We start from the raw sequence: 25,293 nt of genomic DNA, 5'->3' as shown, positions 1-25,293 counted from the left end.
TATTCAAATCAAGTTTGCGTATATTTAATTACTTTGAAGCAAACATGAATAAATACACATTATACCCCATAATGATGCTGACATTATTTTAGTTTGACTTAAATTATGCACTAAGCGTAACCCGCGGCTGACTTGCTACTTTTGGATGCCTTAGCGCGTCAGGCTCTTGGAAGAGACCATGTGGAGACAGACGAATGGCTGACATCGTGATTTAGATTGCCAAGGATTATGCTGCTGCTAATATGCAGCTTGCTAGAGCCACAACTCCAGAGAAACACGCCGATCAAACCCAATTCCACCACACGTCCAGGTCCTCACCACCCTTAGATTTTTGGCCACTGGAACCTTTCAGAGCGAGATTGGAGACAGATCGGGGGGGTCCCAGTCCTCTCTGAGTCGTGCGCTCCCCTTGGTCATCAAAGCTCTCATCAGTTTATCACCCATGGTACATCAGATTCCCACACACCGCTGTCCAACAAGTACAAATTAAAGGAGAACTGCGGTATTTTCAACATTAAGCCTCATTTATGAGTCGTCTGCAATGTTTTAGAACCCCCCTCACCGCTTTTTTGATGTTTACTGCTGTCTCCGGTATTTGCCTCATTTTGATTCATCTCAACCTGGTTCAGAATGGCAAGTACGGTGCATGTCCAAAAAGATCCGTAAAAGCATCATAAACGTCCTATTTCAAAATCATCAACTCACCGGAGTGGTTACTGGTGTGCACTGGTAATCCATAGCAAATTTCGTTGTGAAAAGTTGCTTCTGTCGTGTTTTATTTGACATTTTGTACTGGATGTTCGTTGATATTACTCCGCCACCGCTAAGAAAATAGTGCGAGCATGAACGAGCTGCCAAATAAAACACGACAGAAGCAACTTTTCGCAACGAAATTTGAAATGGATTACCAGTGCACACCAGTAACCACTCCGGTGAGTTGATTATTTTGAAAACGGACGTTTATGGTGCTTTTACGGACCTTTTAGGACATGCACCGTACTTGCCATTCTGAAGCAGGTTGAGATGAATCTAAATTAGGCAAATACCGGAGACAGCAGTAAACATCAAAAAAGCGGTGAGGGGGGTTCTAAAACATTGCAGACGACTCAGAAAAGAGGCTTAATGTTGACAATACCGCAGTTCTCCTTTAAGAGGGACTTTCATGCTCTGGCTGGACTGCCAAACATAATCAGAGCACTAGACACTTATACGCATCAAAGCACCCGTGTTGTTTGGAGCGCACTGAGCTGAAGGCCAGGTGGGTGTGTCTCGATACCTCGTTCATGGCGCAATATTGCCATGAACGAGGGTCTCCTACAACCTGAACCAGCCCAGGCAGACCAGCAGGTGTGGTGCCAGGAGACCCCCCTCATGGACCACCCCATCAAAGTGCCATCATGATGAGGCAACAACTGATTGCACGGCTTTAGTTACAGTCATCGAGCGCCTGCCCATGGCGAGACTTTTTTTTTTTTTTTTTTTAAGCCATTTTCATATCAAACCATTTCTTTTTTATTTCGGTGACATTATGAACTACAGGTGACACAGAATTAACAGCACTCCTAATTGCTTCCCATTTCTTCGCTTTAGCAGGTCCCGTAATTCCCCCGCTGACACTGCTAAAAATGACAGATTTTCCTTTTTGGATCTCTGAAAGCAGAATTTCCGTCTCAGAGCCCGTAAAGTTGTTCTTTATGCGCCTTGATGCCATTTTCATGACTCAACACTCACACTTCCTGGCACAGGAGAGAGGAAGCACAGCCTTAGATGGTATAATTTTGGGCGTGGAGTATGCAAATCTACTATCCTCGTGCACGTGGACTTAAATACGCACGGGTGGCATTCATCATTTACGCAGGTTGTTTACACACTTTTTCCGAAGTTAAGAGCGTTTGTTGAATTTGACGTGGCGTGTTCGTACAAGACCTTCGTAATTTAGAATAAAAATACGAAAATGTTCTTGCATGAGGCCCATTGATATCAAAATATGTGAACCAATATTTCTTTGATTTGAAAAAGACAGATGTGTTTTTGAATTCAATGAATATAGTTCAAAAGGTAACCATTATTATGTAATAATGTGTTTAAAATCCAGTTGTTTTTTCTGTTTGTTTATTGAGCAAAAAAAAAAAAAAAAAAAAAAAGCATAGCTGAACTCTGAGTTACAACCAAAGGGGTTGGAGTGAGATTCAAAGCAATTTTGTAATGCATTCTGCGGGCAAAGATCAAAACTTTTATGGTACTTTTACAAACAATACCAGCAGTTGTGGCCACTGTAAAACGTCTTTCCAGTTGCTATTTTTCTTGACATTTAAAGTCTGAATGATGACTTAAAAAAAGGAAAGAAAATAAAGCAAAGAGTAGCAGAACACTGTTTCTTTTTACAGACAAGAAAGTACCTAAATTAACCAAAACAGTAGTTATGTCAGATTCCAGTTCAAGACCTTTTCTGTGAGCAGTTTTTCGATCCAGAAAGCAAAACGTAATTTTCTGTCAATAAATAAAGAAAATACTATAAACAGACTGCAGTTAATTTAATTTCTCCTTAAGTACTGGTCAGTGGCTGGGTTTACTGTTTGAAATGCTCTTTCTTTTATTGATGTGTCTGGCCTGTATATAAGCAGGACTGTCTGTGGAGAATTGAAGCTCTTCATCCAGAGTCTATATAGCAACAAATCAATAGAAAGAAGACAGAAACTAAATAAAAACGACTGTACTCAATATAAAATAACGTACTAAATGAACTAGTAAAGGAATGATCAATAAAAATAATGCACTCAATCTGATTTGACCATTTAGACAAGTATGTATTGCTTCGATAATATCATATATTTTTCATGTGGTAAAAAATGTTCACACTATGGGTCTCAGTGTCTGCAGCATCTGATGGCATGAGAAGCTGAATGAAGAGCGACTTTGGACAAAGTCTGTTACATCCTCACTTCACTTTGTCAATGTCAATGGTTGTGATTGGCTCCTCTTCCTGGACAGCCATGCCCCCTGCTGACTGACAGCAGGAGTGTTGATGATCTTTCCAGTCCTGAAGAGAAAAAAAAAAGGTGGTGTAGGATTCTTTAATGTTGATGTATGTATAATGATATGATGCATGATTTTGGTCTTACAATTTCTCAGGTAATATTCACGAGAGCTCCTGGGTTTTCCCTGAGAAAACTGTATTACACTGACGTAATATATGTCTCCAACTGTTATAAGATGGTATAGCTATGTATTTTTCTAAAACTGATCATATTCACCCATTAGATTCCAGTTTGTTCATGTAAATGAAGAATCTTCCTTGTACAGAAGAGTAAGTGATGGTATTCTGCAGGGTTCTGTGCTTGGACCAATCCTTTTCACTTTATACATGCTTCCATTAGGTAACATTATTAGACAGCATGGCATACATTTCCATTGCTATGCTGACGATACACAGTTGTACTTATCTATGAAACCATTTTTGACCAGGATCTGTCCTTTGACTCATAGAAAACAGGACTGCCTTCTTTCACCTTTGTTATATTGCCAAAATCAGGAACATCCTGTCTCTGAGTAATGCAGAAAAACTTGGCCATGCATTTGTTACTTCAAGTTTGGACTACTGTAAGTCAATATTATTTGGCTGTCCCAAAAATCTTCTAAAAGCCTCCAGCTGATCCAAAATGCTGCAGTCAGAGTTCTGATGAGAAATGTCAGGAGAGATCATATTTCTCCAGTTTTAGCTTCTCTTCATTAGCTCCCTGTTAAGTTCAGAAACAAAATTCTGCTACTCACATACAAATCTCAGGTCTCATTGTGCAATATTTTCCAAACAGAGCACTTCGCTCTCAGACTTGCAGGTTTACTTTTGGATCCCAGAGCTTCTAAAAGTAGAATGGGAGGCAGAGCCTTCAGTTATCAGGCCCCTTTCTTGTGGAACCAGCTGCCAGTATATGTCTCGGGAAGCAGACTTTAAAGCTGCAGTCGGCAAGTTTTCAAAATTGCGAGTCTAAAGTCAGAAAATTCGAACTGATACAACTTTCAGGTCCCTCCCCCAACCTCTACCAAGCTCCGAATCGCCCCCCAAACCCCTCCCCCTCTGTGGACGAGGTTGTGCACGTGAGTTCACACCAGTGTGAGCGCACACAAGCTGGGGCAGACTCACGCTCAGCAGCGTGTGCACAAGCTGTGATTGACAGGTAGGATTCCTCCACCCTAACTTGATTGGTTAAAAACAGCCGGGAGCGCTCGATTTTTGCAAGCATGATTACAGGCTTCAGAGGGAGCTACAGATTTCGTTATTTTTCCTAAACAGCCTATTTAATATTCTACTTCCAGAATCCCATGACAGTTCAAGTTAATATGACTAAAAAAAAGTTGCCGACTGCCGCTTTAAGATAAGGCTTAAAACCTTACTTTATGACAAAGCTTATAGTTGGGGATGGTTCAGGTGACCCTGAAAAATACCATTAAGCTGCAATAGGCCTAGACTGCTGGAGGATCTCCCATGATGCACCTCTCCTCACTGTGCTCTCTTTACTATCATATACGTATAATATTATTGTTGTCATCAATCAGCTTGTATTTCTCTTTCTCAGCAGGTGAAAAAGCTTAATTTGATTTGATTGGATTATGGTTGTATTACAATGAATTGAATTTGAATTGGCCTGAATTGGACTGTACCTTTGAAGTGCCTTGAGATTAAATTGTTGTGATTTGGCGCCATATAAATCCAACTGTATTGAATTTAATTGAATCATTAGGCAGGTGTCTCTACCTCACATGTAACTAACTAACACATGTAACATCTGTTCTGTTACATGTTGGTTTTTATCGTATGTCATATGTAAATAATTTAGGCTACCCATGCGAGTCTTACCTTCCTCTGACAGAATGTGGAGCAGTAGTTGACTTTGTGACAGCCTGTACACTCGCTCATTGCCACCCGACCACAGTTCACGCACATCTGCAGCAAGTGAGGACACAAGAGATGAAACAGATGACAGAGGTGATTCTGAAATATGTCCCATAGATTGACTATTTTCATCTACCTTAATCTGCTATGACCCATGTTTATAAACCAATAAATGAAAAGGAAGTGGTACAAAACACACCAGCCGATTCTTATTTTCTTTATTATTATTTAATTACTAATATTATATATATACATATATATACATATACATATATAAATATATATATATACATATATATACATATACATATATATACATATACATATACATATATATATATACACATACATATATATATATATATATATACATATATATATATATATATATACATATTTATATATATACATATATACATATATAAATATATATATATACATATATATACATATACATATATATACATATACATATACATATATATATATACACATACATATATATATATATATATATATATATATATATACATATTTATATATATACATATATACATATACACATATATATATACATATATACATATACACATATATATATATATATACATATATATACATAAACACATATATATATATATATATATATATATATATATACATATACACACATATATATATATATATATATATATACATATACACACATATATATATATATATATATATATATATATATACACATATACACATATATATATATATATATATATATATATACATATACACACATATACACATATATATATATATATATATATATATATACATATACACACATATATATATATATATATATATATATATATATATACATATACACACATATATATATATATATATATATATATATATATGATTTTAAGCCCTTTAAGTGCTAATTTCTTAAAATTTTACACTTGTTTACTGAACTTATCTGGTTCCAGTCAGCATATGAATACACTGTGGCTCTGCAGCACAAAACAACTGATGATATTGTTTGTTATGGAATTTTTTATGTATGTCATAGAAAAAACAGCAGCTGTGGAGTTTAAAAGAGGTGGAGGGGGGTTCTTAAAAAGCATAGGGTGTTTCTGGAGCTTCACTCCAAATGGGACCTACAAACAAGAATGTCAGAAATTGTGGGACTTGTATGTGTGTGGGTGAGAGAGGGAGAAGGAGAGAGATAGTTTCATACATTAATGATAATCTCTGTGATGTCAGAGCTCCTCTTGGCCTCAGAGTCATCCGGATGCTGAAACGAGATCTGGTTCTGAAACGTCTGACTAAGACCACACTGAACAGAAAAAGACACACAAAATGATGATAAATTTAGAGATATGATCATTTTAAGATCTAATCCTCATGATTTTTGGTTAAGGCAGATCAAAACCTCACCTCCTTCCTACTTCCCTGCCCTTTGACCCCTACAACCTCCACTGCAGAATTTTTGGCCTGTTCGATAAGAGCCTTCAGCTGCTGGACGTTGTTAAGCAATGTGTTGGCCATCTCCTCCAGGTATACCCAGGTGTTCCTCTGCCCATCACTCACCACTGGCCCTGTACCCCCCACAGGCCCTACCTCAAGCCCCGTCACCAGTGTTGCCGAAGAAGATGATGCCGCAGCTGCCACTGCGACTTTGGCTTGAATCGGCTGAGGAGTCACAGCCAATGCCGGCAACGCTGTAAGCACTGGGAGAAAAAAGAAAATGCCCAGAGAAAAACATCAGGGGGTTGGCCTGAGATAACAGGATGATGTGAAGCATGGGTCAGAGAAACAATTTAACTCTTTAAACTCCAGAAAGCTTCAGAGACAGGGTCCAACGCTCTTTGAGCATGTATATCACAATTTACTCTAATACACTAAACAGGCTGCTGTTCCTGAGTGAGAAAGATTAGTCTCACTTTTGGTTCATCTGCCAATTATTTTCACAATGGTTTAGTCTCAAAAGTCTTTCAAATCTCATGTACTAGTGAGGAGCAACATTCAGGCTTCTGTACAGTAAAACATCCTGGCATTGGTTTTAAGTACTGAAAGGAAGGAAAAAGATAAGCTCGCATGATTGAGTTCACACAGCTGGATGTAAACTTAGAAGTCAGGCATTATTTACTAAATTTGATTTGGGCAGCCATGGGTAGTCAGAGGAATTGAAGGAGAAGTGGAGTCTTATTTCCCTTTTTGGTTAATTGAACACCAGATGGGCCACATTCTGGATTATGTCTTAGTGTTTTACAGTCCGAGCTGAGATACCTGCTGGAGGAGCATTGCAGCTGCTGAAGTGAAAGAACACCATGACCTGTACCATAGTACAGAATTAGCTATATTTTTTTGTAAATTGCAAAGCAGCATGACTGAGTGGGGTTATAACGGAATTTTTGACCATTCTTCCAGAAGCTCATTTGTGAGGTCAGACACTGATGTTGGACAAGAAGGGCTGGCTCGCAGTCTCCGCTCTACTTCATCCCAAAAGTGTTTTATCGGGTTGAGGTCAGGATTCTGTGCAGGCCAGTCAAGTTCTTCCACACAAAACTCGCTCATCCATGTCTTTATGGACCTTGCTGTCTCCACTGGTGCTCATGTTGGAACAGGAAGGGGCCATCCCCAAACTATTTCCACAAAGTTGGGAGCATGAAATGGTCCAAAATCTCTTGGTATGCTGAAGCATTCAGAGTTCCTTTCACTGGAACTAAGGGGCCAAGCCCAGCTCCTGAAAAACAACCCCACACCATAATCCCCCCTCCACCAAACTTTACTCTTGGCACAATGCAGTCAGATACTGTTCTCCTGGCACCCACCAAACCCAGACTCGTCCATTAGGTTGCCAGATGGAGAATCGTGATTCATCACTCCAGAGAACGCGTCTCCACTGCTCTAGAGTCCAGTGGCGGCGTGCTTTACACCACTGCATCCGACGCTTTGCATGCGCTGGTGATGTAAGGCTTGGATGCAGCTGCTCAGCCATGGAAACCCATACCATGAAGCTCTCTACGCACTGTTCTTGAGCTAATCTGAAGGCTACATGAAGTTTGGAGGTCTGTAGCGATTAACTCTGCAGAAAGTTGGCGACCTCTGCACTATTTTTGCCTCCCTTCATATCAATGCGTTCAGCCACCTAGTGACAGCCGCACCTGTTACGGTGTTTACTGCTCGGTCTGCACAGTTTACACAGCAGGCAGAGATACGAAGGGAGAGAGAAATAGGGCCAAGCGATTGTGAGGTCTGATTTTTTCTGGATGAACGATTTTGTGATGCAAATGTATTACTCTTTTGAACGCATATTGTTTTGAGAAGCAAAACGCTTTATTTTCGGGACCCCAGCCAACTAGCCGGACTACCTTCATCAACACCAAAACGAGGCTGGAACTCGGCTCACAGAACGCAGCAGGGGGTAAGAAAATGTTCATAAATGATATTGCTAATATGGGATGTCATACAGCTTCATGTCAAAAGAGGCGAACTATCCCTTTAAAGTTGCAATGTGTAACAGTACAAGGATTTAGAATAATTTCTTATTAGAATTATTAGAATCTAGTCTCATTATTAAATGTATTGTTTTATAACCTTAGACTGAACCATTTGTATCTATTTGTTTAGTATGTCCTTCCCCATGAGAGAAGGACCATATTATAAGCACGAAGTGCAGCAAAGAAGAGACATTAGAAGGAATCTGTAGTTTTGGATGTTTTTTAAGAAAGAAAAAAATTGAGAAATGGAAGCTCATACTCATACTCACAAGCACAGGAACTGTATGCAAACCCGTCAAAGAAATTAAAACATGAAGAGGCAAAGAAAATTCAAGAAAGGTCAATGTAGAAAAAAGTTAACAGCGATGTGGCTTCTCCAACTACTATATGTCAGTAATTGTTATAAACTGATATTTAAAACAAGAACAGTAAAGGTGCATGTATTCTGCTCAGTTCATCTCCTGATCCCATCCATCAAAAGGTGCATTTTGATATTTGTGATAAAATTTAATACTGGCCAAAATATTGCTTACACTGATTTTTCTCACGCTATCAATCTCAGTTAGTTTAGAAATTAGTTAAAGTATTTAAAGTTCTAATTTAGTTTTAATTAACCAACAAAACATACTATGCTGATTTAGAATAAACAGGAAACATTCCCCACTGTCATTTGCCTACCTTTACATTACATACATTTCTTTAGGTTTTGGACTGTTGGTCGAACAAACAAATATCTGTAATATAATCATCTTTAAATAAATAGAAAAAAAAATACCACTAATATGAGATTAGTAAGTAAAAAAAGGGAAATTCTTGTGCAACGGGCTTCTGTAAAAAAGCATGCTGATCAGCTTAATATTCACTTGTGGGCCTTTCTGACAAAGAAATGTACGGAGTGAATGAGATGTATCAGTGAGGGACCCTACCTGTGGTGCTGGCAAACACTTCAGTCTGTGCAGCACCGTCTGAGATGATAGCAGCAGCATCGCTTGCTGAGGTACGGTCAAAGGTCAAGGTGCCCGCAGTGGTAAACTGTCCTGATGGGGACACTGTGACTGTTAGAAAAGGACAGATACAACAGCTGTGTTTGAACAGTCAAGTGCTTAACGACAAGGTTTAAATGATCACATGATAAATATGATCTCCAGGACTTTCACTGACTTTTGATGACTTTTCATTTTCAGATTAGTATCAAGGTACACACAGTGGTACTTTCTGGAAATATATAATTATTTCTTAGATTCAAATGACTGATATCCTATGTCCTAATTTCTAAAGAGACAAAGATAAAAACAAGTTGCCGTGACTGTGAGCGCATAAAGTTCTGAAGAAGATTTCACATAAATGTCCTGATTCTGAACTACAGACTGTTTATTTCTGCTGTTGTGTGTGAGTACTGTGACACACAGACTGTGGTCTGTGACATACATGTGGTCCCTGGAGTCAGCGTGATGTTCTTGGAGGTAGCAAGTTCCTTTTTGGCAGGAATGACGGGAGGATCTGTGTCTTTTTTCCGCCTCTTATATGGGACGAAGAGGCGGACTGGACCAGTCTGGAGAACATATCATGACAACGATGCATTAAATCAGAGATAGTAAAATGATTGCCTTTTTTTTTGTTTTATTGCTAACACAATGCCAAGGAATTCTGAAACTTTATAACACATGGTCATTTTTACATAAATTATTAACTGCTTAAAACCAAGTAAAAAACATCTTTTTAGTTGTTGTTTTTCTTGCAAATGTATACCACTTCAAAAACTGAAATCTCTCATTTACAAAAGTATTTTGACACTTTTCTTTGGTTACTGACAGGCCCTGTTTATTCTATTTGTTTTCACACTCCTTGACCTGACAGAATATAGTAAAAAGAAGAAAAATGGCACCCTCGTTAGCCTAAACACCAAACTATGGCTCAGTATTCTTATAAGTAATATATCCATGCCAAATTCTCTACTTTTCTTTTAAATAAAACAACTATGTCTGGTCTACAGACAGCATATATCCATGAACACTTGAAGCTGTTTGAGCTGACAAAAGCGCTTCTCCAAACTTGTGAATTATGGGTCTGAATCCTTCATAGACAAGAGATTACAGTTTGGACATTTCATTAATTTCACATGTTTATTAGTTGTTTCTGTGTGTGTGAACTAAAGGGATAAATGACAATTGTATAAATTCAAGAATGAAAACTTTAACACAGATAAGGTGTGTAAAAAAAAAAAAAAAAAAAGGATCTGAATATTTTCTGAAAGGACTGAAAGAACAAATAAATAAAACCCTACCATACTAATATTTTCTACTGCCAGGGAGTCTCCCTCCTTTGCAACCTATAAAAAAGAAACGGAGAAAAAGACAAATAAAAACAACAGTTATATGATGTCAAAACTGTCCAAAAAGTTGCTAGAATGATCACTCTTGAGAACTTATTCCATTATTCACTGATTCACTTTTTCCATCCATTCTCTCCCAGGTAATAGCTTGTCCCTAATGCTGTGAGCTGACCAGGAGAAGTCCTGCTTACTCACCGGTGTCAGATCATCACAGCAGGCTGCACAGGTACAGGAAGCAGCATGAGGGTTAAGGATCTGCTCCTTATAACACACAAACACACAAAGGTTTAAATTTCCTGTAAAATTTAGGTGCAGCATTTTGTCCAGAATCAACTGAGTTGCATGCTTGGTTGAAATTAAAAGCACTTTGATCACATATTGCAACGCGGTGCATCAGTTGCACTGAGTATAGCAGCTGTTCGGTACAGTTTAGTACCTGTATGAGGCAGAGCAGAGGTCTGCCAGCGTATCGGATGCTCCTCTTCCAGTCTTTGCTGCTCGCTCTTCCTGCTAGACCTTCAAACTCAGTCGGAGTGAACCACTGCTGGTTCTGTTTGATGCAGCGACCTTTACCCCCTGAACAAAATTCAAACACCGTCAGTGTGGCTAGCAAAAGAACAAACTGCTCAAAAACGCATTAAAAACAGAATCATGTGTGTAATTTTCTTTGGAGAGTGAAAAGGCATCCCTATTTCTGTCCCCTCGCTTAAGAGGTTGAGTGGCTTCATCTTTTTCATTCTTCGTGTCTGCTTTTCTGATTCATAGATAAAATTACCTGAAAAAAACAATTTAACCCTCCTGTTGTCTTGTTTAACCCTTCCTGTTGTCTTGTTTAACCCTTCCTGTTGTCTTGCGGGTCAAAAGTGACCCACTACCATCTTTAGCTGTAGAAAAAACACCTTAAACTATCTTTTTCCAACATGAAATCTTATGACTTTTCCTAAAGGGACCCCATCATTAGAAAAAGTCATACTTTATTTTTGTTTATGTTTCCATGTGGGCTGTACACCACTAGGGTACAGAGATTGTCTTATGGGTCATTTTTGACCCGTGAATTATAAAAACATTTAAACACCAGAAAATATAATTAATTCAGGAGTAATTACTTCACATTTATATAATAGCAATAATAAACCTTTATTATGTAAAAGAAAACTGAGAAAACAAGAAAACTGTTGGTCCAACTGACAGTTGGTTTGTGGTTAAAAAAAAAAAAGTGTAATCCTGAAAACTGCTGATTGTCTTTTTGTATTGTGTAACAAAAAATACATGATAAAAAATGTATTGAATTGTGTTGAATAGATAAATAACAGGTGGTTTCATCATACAAAATAGATTTTGGATTTAAAATTCAATTGTTTACTTTATTTTGGGGCTTTGGTAGGGCGGGTCATTTTTGACCCATAGGACAAGGGGAGTAAACAGAATGCTAAGACCGCACAAGGATTAATTAGACAAGCTGTTAGGCCTTAGAGGGGCACTGATGACATACTATGCAGACATTGTGCTTGAGGTTATACCACAAGTCGTTTGCGGAGCAGCAGAAAAGAGGACCTTTCAACTTTGAGGACAGAAAGTAACAACAGTTCAGCCTGATGTAAAGCACAGTCTAAAACTGAGCTTACCCTGACCAAGCTAATCTTGACGATTAGGTTCATGAGAAAACTTTGGTTGTCAGTAGCTAAAGGTATGAAAGCCCGAGTGAAATGTAGTAATCACCCGATCCCAGACGATTCTTGTACAGGACTCCACTGGTGTTCCTGCAGCGGACTGGCAGTTCGTTGTTGTAGACTGAGGGGTCCCAGTTGTACTTGGAGCAGGAGTCTTTGTCCTGGGGTGGAGTAAGTGGAGTAGGTGGAGTCTGTGGGCCTGAAAGACGCACAGTAACAGAAACAGTTTAGTCGAGTTCAGTTTTAATGCCTTTTTTGGGACTGGAACACACGCATAGAGGTACCTGATGTGATGGTGGCACTAGACTTGAGGCCAGCGGCTTCCACGATACTGCCGTCAGTGTGAACCACAATCAGAGTGGCCTTCTGGGTACTGAGACCTTCACTTAGCTGCAGAGTGGTTCTGCCACTCTGGAAACACACACACAAGCACACAGCACAAGGTGAGGCCTGGAAATGATCAACTGTTCATTTTTTTTAGCTGTTTGCCAAAATATTTTAAAGTTTGAGAACCCTTCAGACTTGTCATCAACTAAGAACTTAAAGTGATAGTTCAGAGTAGATTCACCCTGGGGTCATTTGAACCGTGACATCCAGCCAAGTAGCCCACCCGAAGTTTTTTCGATATTGGCTGAACATCAGCTGAGTTACTGAGTTATCCCGAATAGCTTAGAACAAGCGCTAACGGATCCTGGCAGTATCTCCAAAATCACCACACTAAAATCACATGCCATGACACCAAACTTCTACAGTAGTACAAATATGGTCTGTACTCACAAAACAATGCATTTGGAAGTTTGTACATAGTCCAGGAGTTTATTATTATCATCAACACAAGCCTGATAGCTTTTCTGCTGCTAAAGCTGCGTCGACGTCACTTCAGAGAGCTTGGAGCTTCAAAGTAAGATGAGGGTTGATCTTCTACTGTAGACAACAAAGCAAGGCTGCTCAATTTCTCCATTATTAAAATAAATTCACAACTCTACAACATAAAAATTCATGTAGAATATAGCATATAGGCCTACTTTGTTGTCAATTTAAGTAGCTTAGAGCACAAGTTTCCTTTTATTTTCCATTTTTTTCTTCTTCCTCGTCGAATTTCTGTCGTCATCTGCTATAAGTGATACAATTGGCTATGAATCGCGCGCAAAGCAGCATGGGAAGAACCTGACGTCATTTGATAGACATTCGTAGCGCCCAATAAACAGCTCTAGGCATTCGTAAACCACGTCTCAAATACGAGAAAATGCACACCTAGTTCCCAGACCACCATCTCATCGAGATTGTGGACGCCTCAGCCAGGCTACCACAATCACAGATTTTTCATGAAATCAACCATTTGTTATTTTTAAGCAGAATTCCTCAAGTCTTTGTGTTACACGTAGTCCTTAACCCCAGCCAGAGATCCTGATCCTGAGTTTCCAGTCTGGATTGCTCTATAGTTGATTTTACCCAACTATCCCTCTATTCTGAATTGCCCCTGTTGTAGATAAACATCCCCAAAAAATGTTTTTTTTGCATTTAGCATTTAATCTATGGCTTTTGTTATTTTTTCAAATTACATCTGAGGCTCCAAAAAAAGGGCTGTCAACAAAATACATAGTTACATTACTAAAAATGATGTGATCCCAGTGTATGTTATGTAATAAAGGGGCTATTCTATTCTAACTGTGCACACATTACAGACAGTAAAAGGGCAAAGACCCTGGAGGCTAATAATTTCATGGTAGTTTCGGTGGACAAATACATTTCACAATTTCTTTTCTTTTTTTCTGTAAAAGTACTTCAGGCAAGCAGTGTGTGTTTTGTATACAAATCTTGCTCTAATTCAGAGTACAAAATACAGATGTTATTAATGTACACAAACAATCAAAAAGATGATCGTCTGCTGCACAAAATTTTGAAAAGGGGATTCAGAAGGCAGCAGAAATGTAAACCTTCCCTGCTAAATCCAACCCTGTTTCATTACTGTAAACACAAACAGAAACGGCAGGTCACACTGTCTGTGTTTAAGCTTTGATGGGTTTCCAGCAGTATGTTTGCAATCCTTCACGTTTTTTCTTAAGAAAGCCAGTCATTTTACTGTTGCTAGATTTCTGATAAGTAGTCCCTACACAAGCCAATCAAAATCAGAATCTGGTCACTAATACGTGGCAGTACAGAAAGCTTCTCACTCTAAATCCTTCCTGTTTTGTTCAAATAAACCTGCTCTCTGAAAATCTGATCTTTACCGGCTCTACACTCATGGTAAGAGGTGAAGCTGCACTTTGATTATTTAGCTGTGAGGTGATCTCACTGCCCAAAGTGTAAATATAGGGATAGATTGAGCATGTGCAGCAGCCAGACCATCAGTGTGTGTTATCTACCAGCACGTGTTCAGGAAGGCTTCCTGATGTGGCAACCGTTGTGGTGAAAACGTTGTCCTCTGCAGCCTGGACGTCTGCCATCGTCACTGCCGTCACCTCTGATCAACAACAAGAGATTTAAATAATCAAGCCAGCACATAAAACTTGACATTAGTTCACAGTTCTTTGGTGCGTCAATTACACGAAAAATACAAACCCAATTTTCAAGTAAGTTGATAAGTGTTCTGACACACACAACCAAAACTTAAATCTTAACTTAAACTTTTGTTTAAACAGACACAATTACAAAGGATATCATTTTCAGTGTCTCCACTAACCAGCTTTATTGTATTTAAAAAGCTTAAACATATATTGAGTGCAATTCCTGCAGCGCACTCAAAACTTTAGTAGATGGGCAAAGAAAAACCGAAAGATTTTTACAATGTAACACCATTGTAGAAGATTCTAAAATCTGCAGTTTAACTGGTGACATGTGAGGGGCATCTGGCAAAGACTTAAAGGAGCCATGGCATGAAATTTTCACTTTTTAAGGTTGTTTAACATTAATATGAGTTCCACTAGCCTGCCTGCGGTCCGACCAGTGGCTAAAAATGACGATAGACCTAAACCATGCACTGGAAATTATTCTCTGCCTTTGGTAATGTGACCATGCAGATGGCCCGATCGGGAAAGCTGCCTCATATGACGTCGAGGTCATAAACGAACTTCCCCTTTAATGGATCTTGGGGAACTCATGACTCTGTCACCAGTTCTCTCTCATCATTGACTACTTTTAGTAGGTACCGAACACGGTAAACTCTGAGCACTCCACAAGACATGCTATTGTGGAGATGCTATGACCCCATTCAGTCATGTAGCATGACAATTTTGCCGTGAAAAAGTTGCTCACGTCTATCCATCCATTCATTTTCTATACCCGCTTAATCTCAGCGGTCATAGGGCGGGAGGCAGGGTACAGGTCGGTTGCTCACATCTTTACACTTTTAACCATTTTTCCTGCTTTCAGCTCATCGACTTCAAGACTTTTGAGAACGACTCTTTGCAGCCTTATATGTCTCAACCCCAGAGATACCACATTAGTCACTTTTCCTATGCTTGATGCAATAATGAGTTTTCAGAGAGAAAAAGCCTTAGTTTACCCTTTTAGCTTATGTCTCTGATACTAGAACAGTCCACTGTGTTCTGTGCATGCTAAAGTACCTTTTAGATATGAATTCAATATATATGTGTACATGATTATTGTACATAGGACTTGGGCAGCTATTCATCCAATTTGCGCCCTGCTGACACAAGCTGGCCAACTGAGCAACCCTGCCACAATTCACCTGCACCATATCACATTCAATGTTGGGACCCTGTAGTGCAGAAAACTAATCGGCATACATACACAACTACATTCACAGGTGAATACTGTTATTCTCCTTTGTTAGGCTTTCACACAGTGAAAATACTTTTATGTACCTTACAAACTAAACAGATTGTTTCACACATTGTTTTTGCATTTTTCAAGTTGCTTTCCAAATGAATAACTGAACATAGCAAAATGCTGTAGTGTTGTAATGAGGTTTGGTAGTTCTTTATTATTATTATTATTTATCACCACCAAATTTGAAAAGACAGGCTAAACTGGTTAACTATGTATACTGTGACACGTGAGTTAAGTGACATTTAAATGACGGAATAATTCAACGGAGTTTGGCACTACGGCATGCCACTAAGTTACGGTGGTTGTGTTAATATATTGTAGTTTAATGAGAGACTTTTACTGGGAACGATAAATGCGTTGATCGGAAGCTTGACGCCAACGAACCTAATATAATCATCCCGCCCCGTGTTAGCGGCTCCCGAACAGCACTAGCCTGCTTAACTGCTGCTGCCTACCTGCGAATGCATCCTCGGCCTCGTCTGGGTTCGGCAGCGACTCGGCTCTTATGTCGATGTTTCCCGGTTCCGCCATCACAGACATCGTGGTGACTTCGGCCTCCGACTCCGTATCCGAGCCCACTCCCTCCACCGACGGCTCGCCGATGGGCGGTTCATCTAGCCCGAGCGCCTTCGTGGCGGAGTCGGCCTCGTCCATTCTTCCGTCGAACGACAATAGCCGAACGTGGCCGAAGGCCGTGGTCCGAGCTTAGCCGAACCTTCTACAAAAGGAAGAACCCCCCCCCCCGAATATGGAAAATAAATAATATTTGCCTCCAACCTATGGCTAATGTAAGAGAATCAGTCGAGGTAATCTGCACAGAGGAAGGCCGCTCTTTGTTTGTTTTCACACGGTGTGCGGAGGGAGATACGCCGGAGAATGTCGAATGAATACGAATTAACCCGAAGGACACACTGCGGTGAATATGCCCACAAAATATTAATATCTTTACCAGTTTTAGATCTACCCTTCTTTAAACGTATTTCCATATATGCCTGAAGCAAACAAGAGGGAGCCAAAAAATAGATAGCCTTCCTTTTGACTGAAAAAAAACAAAAACGTTTTCCACTTAACTCATAAGGACCCCATGGTGCCACAGGTGTCATAAATGATTGAAACTAAAATTAATTTACCAAAATGGGCAATGTAACATATGTAACATTAGAGATCTTTGACACTTGGTGGTGGTATGTGAAAATAAATTCTGAAAAATGTGATCTATAATTTTCATTTAAGGAAAGATGGGTCTGGGTTTTTATGGGTTAAAGGGATAGTTCGCCTCTTTTGACATGAAGCTGTATGACATCCCATACTAGCAATATCGTTTATGAACATTGACTTACCCCCTGCTGCGTCCTGTGAGCCGAGTTCCGGCCTCGTTTTGGCGTTCACGAAAGTAGTCCGGCTAGTTGGCTGGGGTTTAAAAAAATAAAGCGCTTTGCTTCTCAAAACAATATGCGTTCAAAAGAGGAATACACTTGGGTAAGTCAATGTTCCTAACAGATATTGCTAGTATGGGATGTCATATAGCTTCATGTCAAGAGAGGTGAACTATCCCTTTAAGTCTGAATGTGAATAAAATAATGAAAAAAATTCTAAATGTAACAGATTTTTTTTTCTTGTAAAAGGACACAATCGGTTTTAAACTAAAACTTTGAGTTTATAATAGCTGACAGTATTAGACATTTTCCCATTATACAATTTTAAACTATATTACTAATCTTTGATCATCTCAAAGTCTGTGAGACAGAGAAACAACAAACTCACTGACAGTTTGATATCCGTTTGAGGCTTTAATTGATTTCTAAATGAATACCATTTGGTAAACAAAATAAAATATTCTTTTAAGAATCGTGAATTAGGAAATAAATAAATATGAAAATAAGGTGATTGAAAAAAAGAAGTTATCACTTCCAACTCTGCAGTTAAACAATTCATTTTAGATGTATTAACATTAATCTTTATTGTTTGTCATGCTGTCACTGATCAGCTTTCCAGACAGCTGTTAACATACTGGATAATTAAACTATTTTTAAAATTCTAACTTCAACAAACTCTTTCATGAATTAAATGTAATATTTTACATTTCATCACAAAAAATAAAGAACTATTTAAACACTTGGTGATGCCACCTGGCACCATATATCAGCCAATAACAGAGGGATGCGTCACTTCCTGTTCTCAGATGTGCCAAAATTCAACATGGAAAGTTTGAATATGAACAACCTTTAAAGAAATACTTTTGTCTTTGTTTTGGTAGGACTGACTGAGAGATTGATGCGTTTGAGCTCCTTGGAAGACCAATGATGTAGGTTAACCTTCCTGTCAGCACAATTCTGCCACCTTTACAGGTAAAAAAAATCATTCAAAACTGCTTTCAATTGTAGTACATTCGGGAGCTGTGACACATTTGTGTTACAAAACACATTTTATTGAGTAAGGAGTTCATCAACACATAATCTAAGCTGTGGTGGATACCATACCTACTTGACCTGTGTTCAGTCTCCACCTTCTCTTTGCCCAAATTTGGGATTCCCGACTGCTGCTGGGCAGGACAAAACTAGTTCCTGATGGAAGACCCCAAAATCTGGACGAGTTGATTCTTTTTCTTCTTCAGAGATGCCAGAGTCCTTTGTATGACAACATCACTCCAGTCCAGTGATGAGCTAGCAAATGCCCCCTTATGACCATTAATTCCGCTTAACACTTTCTATCTCCTTCCAGTCTCTCACTTTGGTGCTGGAAAATAAAGTCAATCAGATATGAATTCATATTCTCTACAGTCTCCACATCAGAATGTGTTCCGAGCTGATGTTTTTTCCCCCCCCCCACAGTCAGCGCTGGAGCCTAGAAACAAGATAGTAGAGCACAAAAAAGACCAGGACCAGCCCCACAGAGACGTAGCAGAGAAGGCGGCGGTTGTCTCTGCCAGACCGAACCATTGTGGAAAACCGCTTCACGCTGCCGCTCAGCAGGCCCGTCGCACTCATGAAGTTTGAATCCTGAAAAGGGGAGAAGAGGATTATTCTTTTGTGTTACTTGCCACTCATTTGTCTCACAGGTAAAGGTCTACTTCCATTTTTCTTAAAAAAAAAAAAAAAATGGAACCATCCACACCAACTTTGAAGTAAATATTTTACACTTGCACTCCTTAATTTAAAAATGTTTTGGTTATGTGCCTTTATGAAGAGAAAACAGCTAAAACCTCTTATAGCAGAGGCTATGAATGTGAGGTAATCATCATGTTGTTAAATGCATAAAAGAGAAACAATTTTCTGATTTTCACAGACAGAATAAATCGGAAATAGACACCAGCACTGTTTTTTCTATGTGTTTAATGTGTATGTTAAATAACAAACAGAAGGGACTCACCATGCCATCTAGGTACTCGTTCTGGTCCTCAGCCTCTCTGTCAATGTCATAAGCCAACTGTCAGAGACAGAGGATCGACTTAAATTAATTAATGTTATTTTTATTTTTCTCAGGAAAAGATGGATTTGTTACATCTAATTAAACTTAACATTGTCTCAGGGTCAAACTACAGGCAGGGGAACAACGTTGGCAAGATTTTCAGAGAGGAACACACAGAAGCAGAAAGTCTAGAAGAAAGAAGCATTTCCTTCATTTTGGCCTTAAAGGGATAGTTCGCCTCTTTTGACATGAAGCTGTATGACATCCCATATTAGCAATATCATTTATGAACATTTTCTTACCCCCCGCTGCGTTGCTTGGCACTATTTCTCTACCTTTGTATCACTACGGGCTGTGTAAACTGTGCAGACCGAAGAGCAGACCGAGCAGTCCCCTGCTTCCGAGCAGTAAACACCGTAACAGGTGCGGCTATCGCTAGGTGGCTGGACGCATTGATATCAAGGGAGGCAAAAATAGCGCCAAGCGATGTGAGGTCTGACTTTTTCTGTATGGACGATTTTGTGATGCAAATGTATTATTCTTTTGAACGCATCTTTTTTTGAGAAGCAAGACTCTTTATTTTTTAAGCCCCAGCCAACTAGCCGGACTACTTACGTCAACGCCAAAACTCGGCCGGAACTCGGCTCACAGGACGCAGCAGGGGGTAAGAAAATGTTCATAAATGATGTTGCTAATATGGGATGTCATACAGCTTCATGTCAAAAGAGGCGACCTATCCCTTTAAGGCAGTGTTTTTCAACCTTGGGGTTGCGACGTGGAATTCAAATGGTGTTCTGACTCCCATGTGGTTGTGGTTTTTTTTTTTGTCATGTTATGAAAGCGAGCTCTCAAACTACATGTACGTAGCCGTTCCCTTCCCTTGCCGTTGCCTGTCAGTTATCCGTTAACAGTAGCAGCTGTTTCTTCGCTCTGATCCCTGAAGTAGGTAGAACCGTAAGTTTTCAATGAATGAGATACTGATAGTTATGAAACAGTAAGCGTAACATTTCGTAAAGATAGTAAATTAACAGAATGTTCATTTTAATATAAAAATACTTGTGTGTTAATATGACAGGTCTAGCCACTTTGTGTTTTGCTAAATGGTAGCCTAGCAACCAAGTAACGTTATATATGAGATTGTTAAATTATATTATCTTAATTTGTCATCAATCTGTTATATCTTAAACAGTTGTTTACATTTATGTGAACATGTCTGACAGCTCACTTAGTAACTTTCTGTATTTTTATAATGTCTCTTCAAGTTTGACGAATCTGAATGGAATGAAAACAAAATGTTTTTACTTATTCTTCTCTTTATATATTAACTGCTATAAAGCACTTTGGTACATCGTAAGGATAGTCTGTAAAGGGCTGTATAAATAAAATACATTTACATTTACAAGCCAAAAAAGGTTGGGAACCACTGCCTTAAGGCTTTGGGGTTGTTGCTCTGTCATTCCAAGGTACAGTATCTACTCCTTGTTAAATGGACTTTTTGTCAGATGTTTTCTCCCCATCCCGATGCTGTCAATGAATTTGCGGGAGAAAAAAAATCCATCTTGTTGGCGTGTAAAAATGTCAGACAATTGTTATATTTGGCCCAACAGCAATGATTTGTTTTGTGCCATCCTTTACTGACACAATTATCAGACATTGTGTTTAAAGGCACTAAACTTATGAAAGTGCATTCATTAACATGTGGTTCTGTTTATCAAATCATAGGTACATGAGGAAGAAGTGACACCTAATATACAGCATAAGCTTGTAAAGTAATGTCTGGAAACCAGTATATTTGTTAATGAGATTGATAGATGAGTAGAGTTATTGTTGGTTGGTACGCACAGATTTTAGTCGGGACACTTTGGTAGCCAGATTGTCAGCCAGCCGTTTGTTTTCAGAATCCAGCATGTCATCAACAGAACCATGACCTGAAAACATACAAACACAGAGGATCAGAGACAAGTAGGCCTTTCACAATTATGAATTTCTTTTGTCATACAACAAACTTAACAATTTGTCTCCCTTCATCTTTATGCTGCAGCTACACTTTAAGCTCCTCTAACACTTACAAAGAATAGCAGCTGTTCATTTAAAGGAAGTAAATTCAGGAAAAGTTTTTTTTTTTTTTAATGCTATCAACTCTATCAAATGGTGTAAAAAAAAGTTTCACTTTTTAATTATCTAATTATAATCCTGATTACAAGATCAATTGTTGTAGCATCCCTAATGACAAGTGCTGGGTTTTTATTTTGGAACCAATTATCTTGTAATTATGTTAACAATGTGCATCATGCTACTACTCCAGCCAGCTTGTGATAATAGGGATTTTATATTATTAACCATCTCAAAGTTAATCTCAGACCTGTAGACTCTTCGTATTTTTATCTCATTTGGAAACCGTAAACAGATTTGTTCAGTTTATCCCTTGAGCTAATCCAACATGTACTGTATTTCTAATTATCATTGAATCCCATTCTGTGACACTGAGAGATGGTAAAACAACTGTTAAACAACTGTCAACAATTTATGATTGTCTATTTTTAGGGTAGTAAAAATGCTACATCTATTTGTCTTTCTTTTTCGTTTGATTTCTTTCCGGGCATTTGATCCTACTGTCATGATCTATGTCACGAGAAGAGCAAAACAACATCTTCACACCACTCCAAAACACTCAGAAAAGTAGCTTCACCCAGTTGTACCTTTTCTGCTTAGGTGTGTTAAAAATGCTATTTGCCCTAATAACAATTGCGAAAGTACCGTCAGACTCTCGATGATCACGACTGTCTTTTCTTAAATCCCTACAAATTTCTCCTACAGCCTATTTTTGGCCTCATATTTTCCAACAGGGTCAAGAAAAGGTGCTCAGAAAGACATTATAGGAGGCCATTATATGGATTATTCAATTTGACACCTGTGCAATGTTGAGCGAGAATGAGTTCATGAGTGCCCTTTAGATTTACCCTGAATTTTGAACTAAACAAAGTTGTTTTTGACTCGAAAACAGCACAGCACTAAAAGTGACACTCGAATAGTCTCACTGAGTTGTTCTTACTTCATGTAATCAAATATTAGGACAGAGGGATGGGTGTAAACGTATGTTAACCGTAATATATCTAACTTTTGTGGCTTGTTTACTACTTGCTTTAAATACCAAACTTATTAATGACCTATTTATGTTATAAATCATTACAAAAATGCAACAAATACAGCATGAATATATGGCCTCGGTTAAGAGGACAAGAAGACGATAACTGATAGGTGTGGTCGGATTCTTCCAAGTCTTTAGGAACCTCTCATATCTTAACCTTATGACGTTTTCCAACGAGATCAAGAAAAAGTCCTCAGGAAAAGACTGGACTTTGTTAGACTATTTGACTATCTATTTGTACTTCTGCAATTTCCCAGCTTGGTATCAATAAAGTATATCTATCTCTCTATCTATACCCTAAGATAGTCCATAGGAAGATGTCTTCCTCTCAGTAATTTACAGTATGGTTGCCAACCGTCCCTTGAAAAACGTCCCGTATTTAGAAACAACAGCACCCGTCCCGTATTGAGCTGAAAAGGGACGCACTTTGTCCCGTATTACTGTGAGAGTAAAAAAAAAATAGTCAGTATCATCAGAGAGTGGTATCATGCCAATGGAAATGAATAACGGCGCTTTATGTGAAAATGTACGGTAAACTTGTTCCTGCTCTGTGACCAATGAGCTGACAGCATATTGACACACAAGTATGACGATACAGAATACACCCATCCAATTGGTCGAGGAGGCATTGAAGAAGATAGCGGAAGACACAAAGCAAACAGAAAGTTTTCTACAAAAAAATGGGCTAAAAAGTTCACCAGGAACAGTGAAGGCAATTGGGTCGGCCGGCCCTGCCAATGAGGTGTCCTTTATTTATTATTCAGGGAGCTTGTAACCCTACTGACAACCCAACTTTGGCAGTTACTAAAAAAACAGTAATTCAACAGTAGGCCGCAGCAATAATACACGTATTTATCACTTTGTACGGACTTGGACCAAAGTAAACATTTTAGCTCTCAGTAGTTCATACCATTTGGGTGTAAGGAAAGCGAAGCTAGAAGTACACAACTCCTTAGCTAGTTAGCCTTGTAGCTACGCCAAAGGAGTGCTGTAGGTTTCTGATGAACTGAATGAAAACCAGACACCTCACACGATGATGAGATCTCATTTCAGTTAACGTTCTTCATCATACAGTTGAAACATAAACTCTGCATTAATGGAGACAATAAGTGGATCAACATTTAGAAGTGAATACGTGTCAGAAAGCACTTACCTCTATTCCAGTCGGCCATGTTGGACATTGACGTCACGATCAGCTGCATACATGCACGTGATCACAACAAAGAAACAGGAAGTAAAGTTTTTTTAATTATTATTATTTTTTATTCAAACATGTCACATAGACAAAACAATGACATACTCAGAAGTAAACAATTATTATTATTTTTTTGACTTTACATATTCACACCTCCACATATAGAAAAAAATGCCCAAGATATAAAAAAAGGGGGATAATAAATAATAATAATAATAAAAATAAATTAATAAAATAAAATAAATAACTTCTAAACAGTTACAAGAGGTTAGGACAGGTTAAAATTTTCTATGAGTGTGTATAATTTATTTGCATGGGGATTATTTATATGTTTCAGACATTTTTGTAATGAGGATATATTATTTTTTAATGCAAGCCATGAAGGTGGGGATTTGGCATATCGACACTTGTGAATATAAAATTTAGTGATGATGATGAGGTTTGAGGAAGTAAAGTAATGTAATATGTGGCTCAGAAGTTAGTTTCTGGATTTGATCACTTTTGCACCGACGTAAAAGTATGAGTTTTATTTTAGTAGTCTGAGTAAATGGCTTGAAATTGTATTATTTTAAACTGAAGAACCAACCGACGCCGAAATTCATGGATCTATTCAGTGTTTCCCAACCGGGGGTACACGTACCCCTAGGGGTACGTGGCGCACGGGGAGTTTTTTTAAATATTTAAATATTTTTTAAAATATTTTTAAAAAAAGAGAAATGTTACTTGTTTAAGTTAGATAATAAAGGAAGATTATTTTGATTTAGTATTTATACTATTTTGGTTAATTATTTATATTTCAAGAAAATGTTTTTTATTCTTATGTTGAATTCAACTGAGGTTAAAAAAAAAGAGAGAGAAATTTTATGTTCAAGTTAAGGATATTAAATAAAATGATTTTCATGTAATAACCACTGTGTTGCTCTACTTTTGGAGAATCATCGCACGCGTTGTATGTGTGAGGGGGTACTCGTTGTGTGACAAGAAGGCTCAGGGGGTACTCAGGCCAAAAAAAGGTTGGGAAACACTGATCTATGTAATGGTAAAATGTAAGAGAAAAGAACAGGGGTAGCATCACTATTGTGTGTACTAAAATAAAGCAAGCCCTTAATTAAATGTCGTGACATTGTGGAATTTTCCTCATTCTCTACTCTTGGTTACAATTACTGTGTGATGGTATAACAACCAGAGCTTTCACTGGGCTCGAGTATGAGCTGTGTCTAGTGCATTGACTAAATGTGACCACTGTGAGGCAGCACACACACACACACACACACACACTGGTGGGCTAAGTCCATATCAGCGTGTTCATCTCCACCACAAAACTATCTGTCCCATTGTGAATTCATCAAGATAG

The 25,293-nt window shown here is 38.5% G+C and overlaps 2 protein-coding genes across 2 annotated transcripts; both read right to left on the bottom strand.

Moving 5' to 3' along the window:
* Nucleotides 1–2,161: 2,161 nt before the first annotated feature.
* Nucleotides 2,162–16,894, bottom strand: deaf1 (DEAF1 transcription factor). The gene is made up of 13 exons (XM_075471097.1): nucleotides 16,644–16,894; nucleotides 14,763–14,860; nucleotides 12,681–12,807; nucleotides 12,446–12,595; nucleotides 11,163–11,302; nucleotides 10,922–10,987; nucleotides 10,679–10,723; nucleotides 9,823–9,946; nucleotides 9,321–9,449; nucleotides 6,329–6,621; nucleotides 6,129–6,227; nucleotides 4,856–4,942; nucleotides 2,162–3,040 (listed from the first exon to the last, which is right to left on the bottom strand). The coding sequence occupies exons 1-13, from the start codon at nucleotides 16,840–16,842 to the stop codon at nucleotides 2,939–2,941; spliced, it is 1,659 nt and encodes a 552-aa protein (XP_075327212.1). The 5' UTR covers nucleotides 16,843–16,894; the 3' UTR covers nucleotides 2,162–2,938.
* Nucleotides 16,895–18,594: 1,700 nt separating this feature from the next.
* bet1l (Bet1 golgi vesicular membrane trafficking protein-like) lies at nucleotides 18,595–23,938 on the bottom strand. Its single transcript, XM_075471096.1, has 4 exons — nucleotides 23,898–23,938; nucleotides 21,439–21,524; nucleotides 19,558–19,614; nucleotides 18,595–19,187 (listed from the first exon to the last, which is right to left on the bottom strand). Exons 1-4 carry the CDS (start codon nucleotides 23,923–23,925, stop codon nucleotides 19,020–19,022), a joined length of 339 nt encoding a protein of 112 aa, XP_075327211.1. The 5' UTR covers nucleotides 23,926–23,938; the 3' UTR covers nucleotides 18,595–19,019.
* Between the last annotated feature and the right edge of the window lie 1,355 nt (nucleotides 23,939–25,293).

This window comes from Odontesthes bonariensis, chromosome 7, assembly GCF_027942865.1.
Source record: "Odontesthes bonariensis isolate fOdoBon6 chromosome 7, fOdoBon6.hap1, whole genome shotgun sequence".
Taxonomy (NCBI): Eukaryota; Metazoa; Chordata; class Actinopteri; order Atheriniformes; family Atherinopsidae; genus Odontesthes; species Odontesthes bonariensis.
This window is presented reverse-complemented; position numbering and strand designations above follow the sequence as displayed.

Excerpts from the sequence above, each read along its gene's own strand:
- deaf1 (XM_075471097.1), bottom strand. The coding sequence starts at position 16,842 with ATGGACGAGGCCGACTCCGCCACGAAGGCGCTCGGGCTAGATGAACCG. Across the intron at positions 12,808-14,762 it reads GCCTTCCTGAACACGTGCTG|AGTGGCAGAACCACTCTGCA; the intron begins GTAGATAACACA and ends GTGTGTTTCCAG. Across the intron at positions 4,943-6,128 it reads TCACAGAGATTATCATTAAT|ATGTGCGTGAACTGTGGTCG; the intron begins GTATGAAACTAT and ends CACTTGCTGCAG.
- bet1l (XM_075471096.1), bottom strand. The coding sequence starts at position 23,925 with ATGTCCAACATGGCCGACTGGAATAGAG. Across the intron at positions 21,525-23,897 it reads CATGGCCGACTGGAATAGAG|GTCATGGTTCTGTTGATGAC; the intron begins GTAAGTGCTTTC and ends GTATGTTTTCAG. Across the intron at positions 19,188-19,557 it reads ACGAGTACCTAGATGGCATG|GATTCAAACTTCATGAGTGC; the intron begins GTGAGTCCCTTC and ends TCCCCTTTTCAG.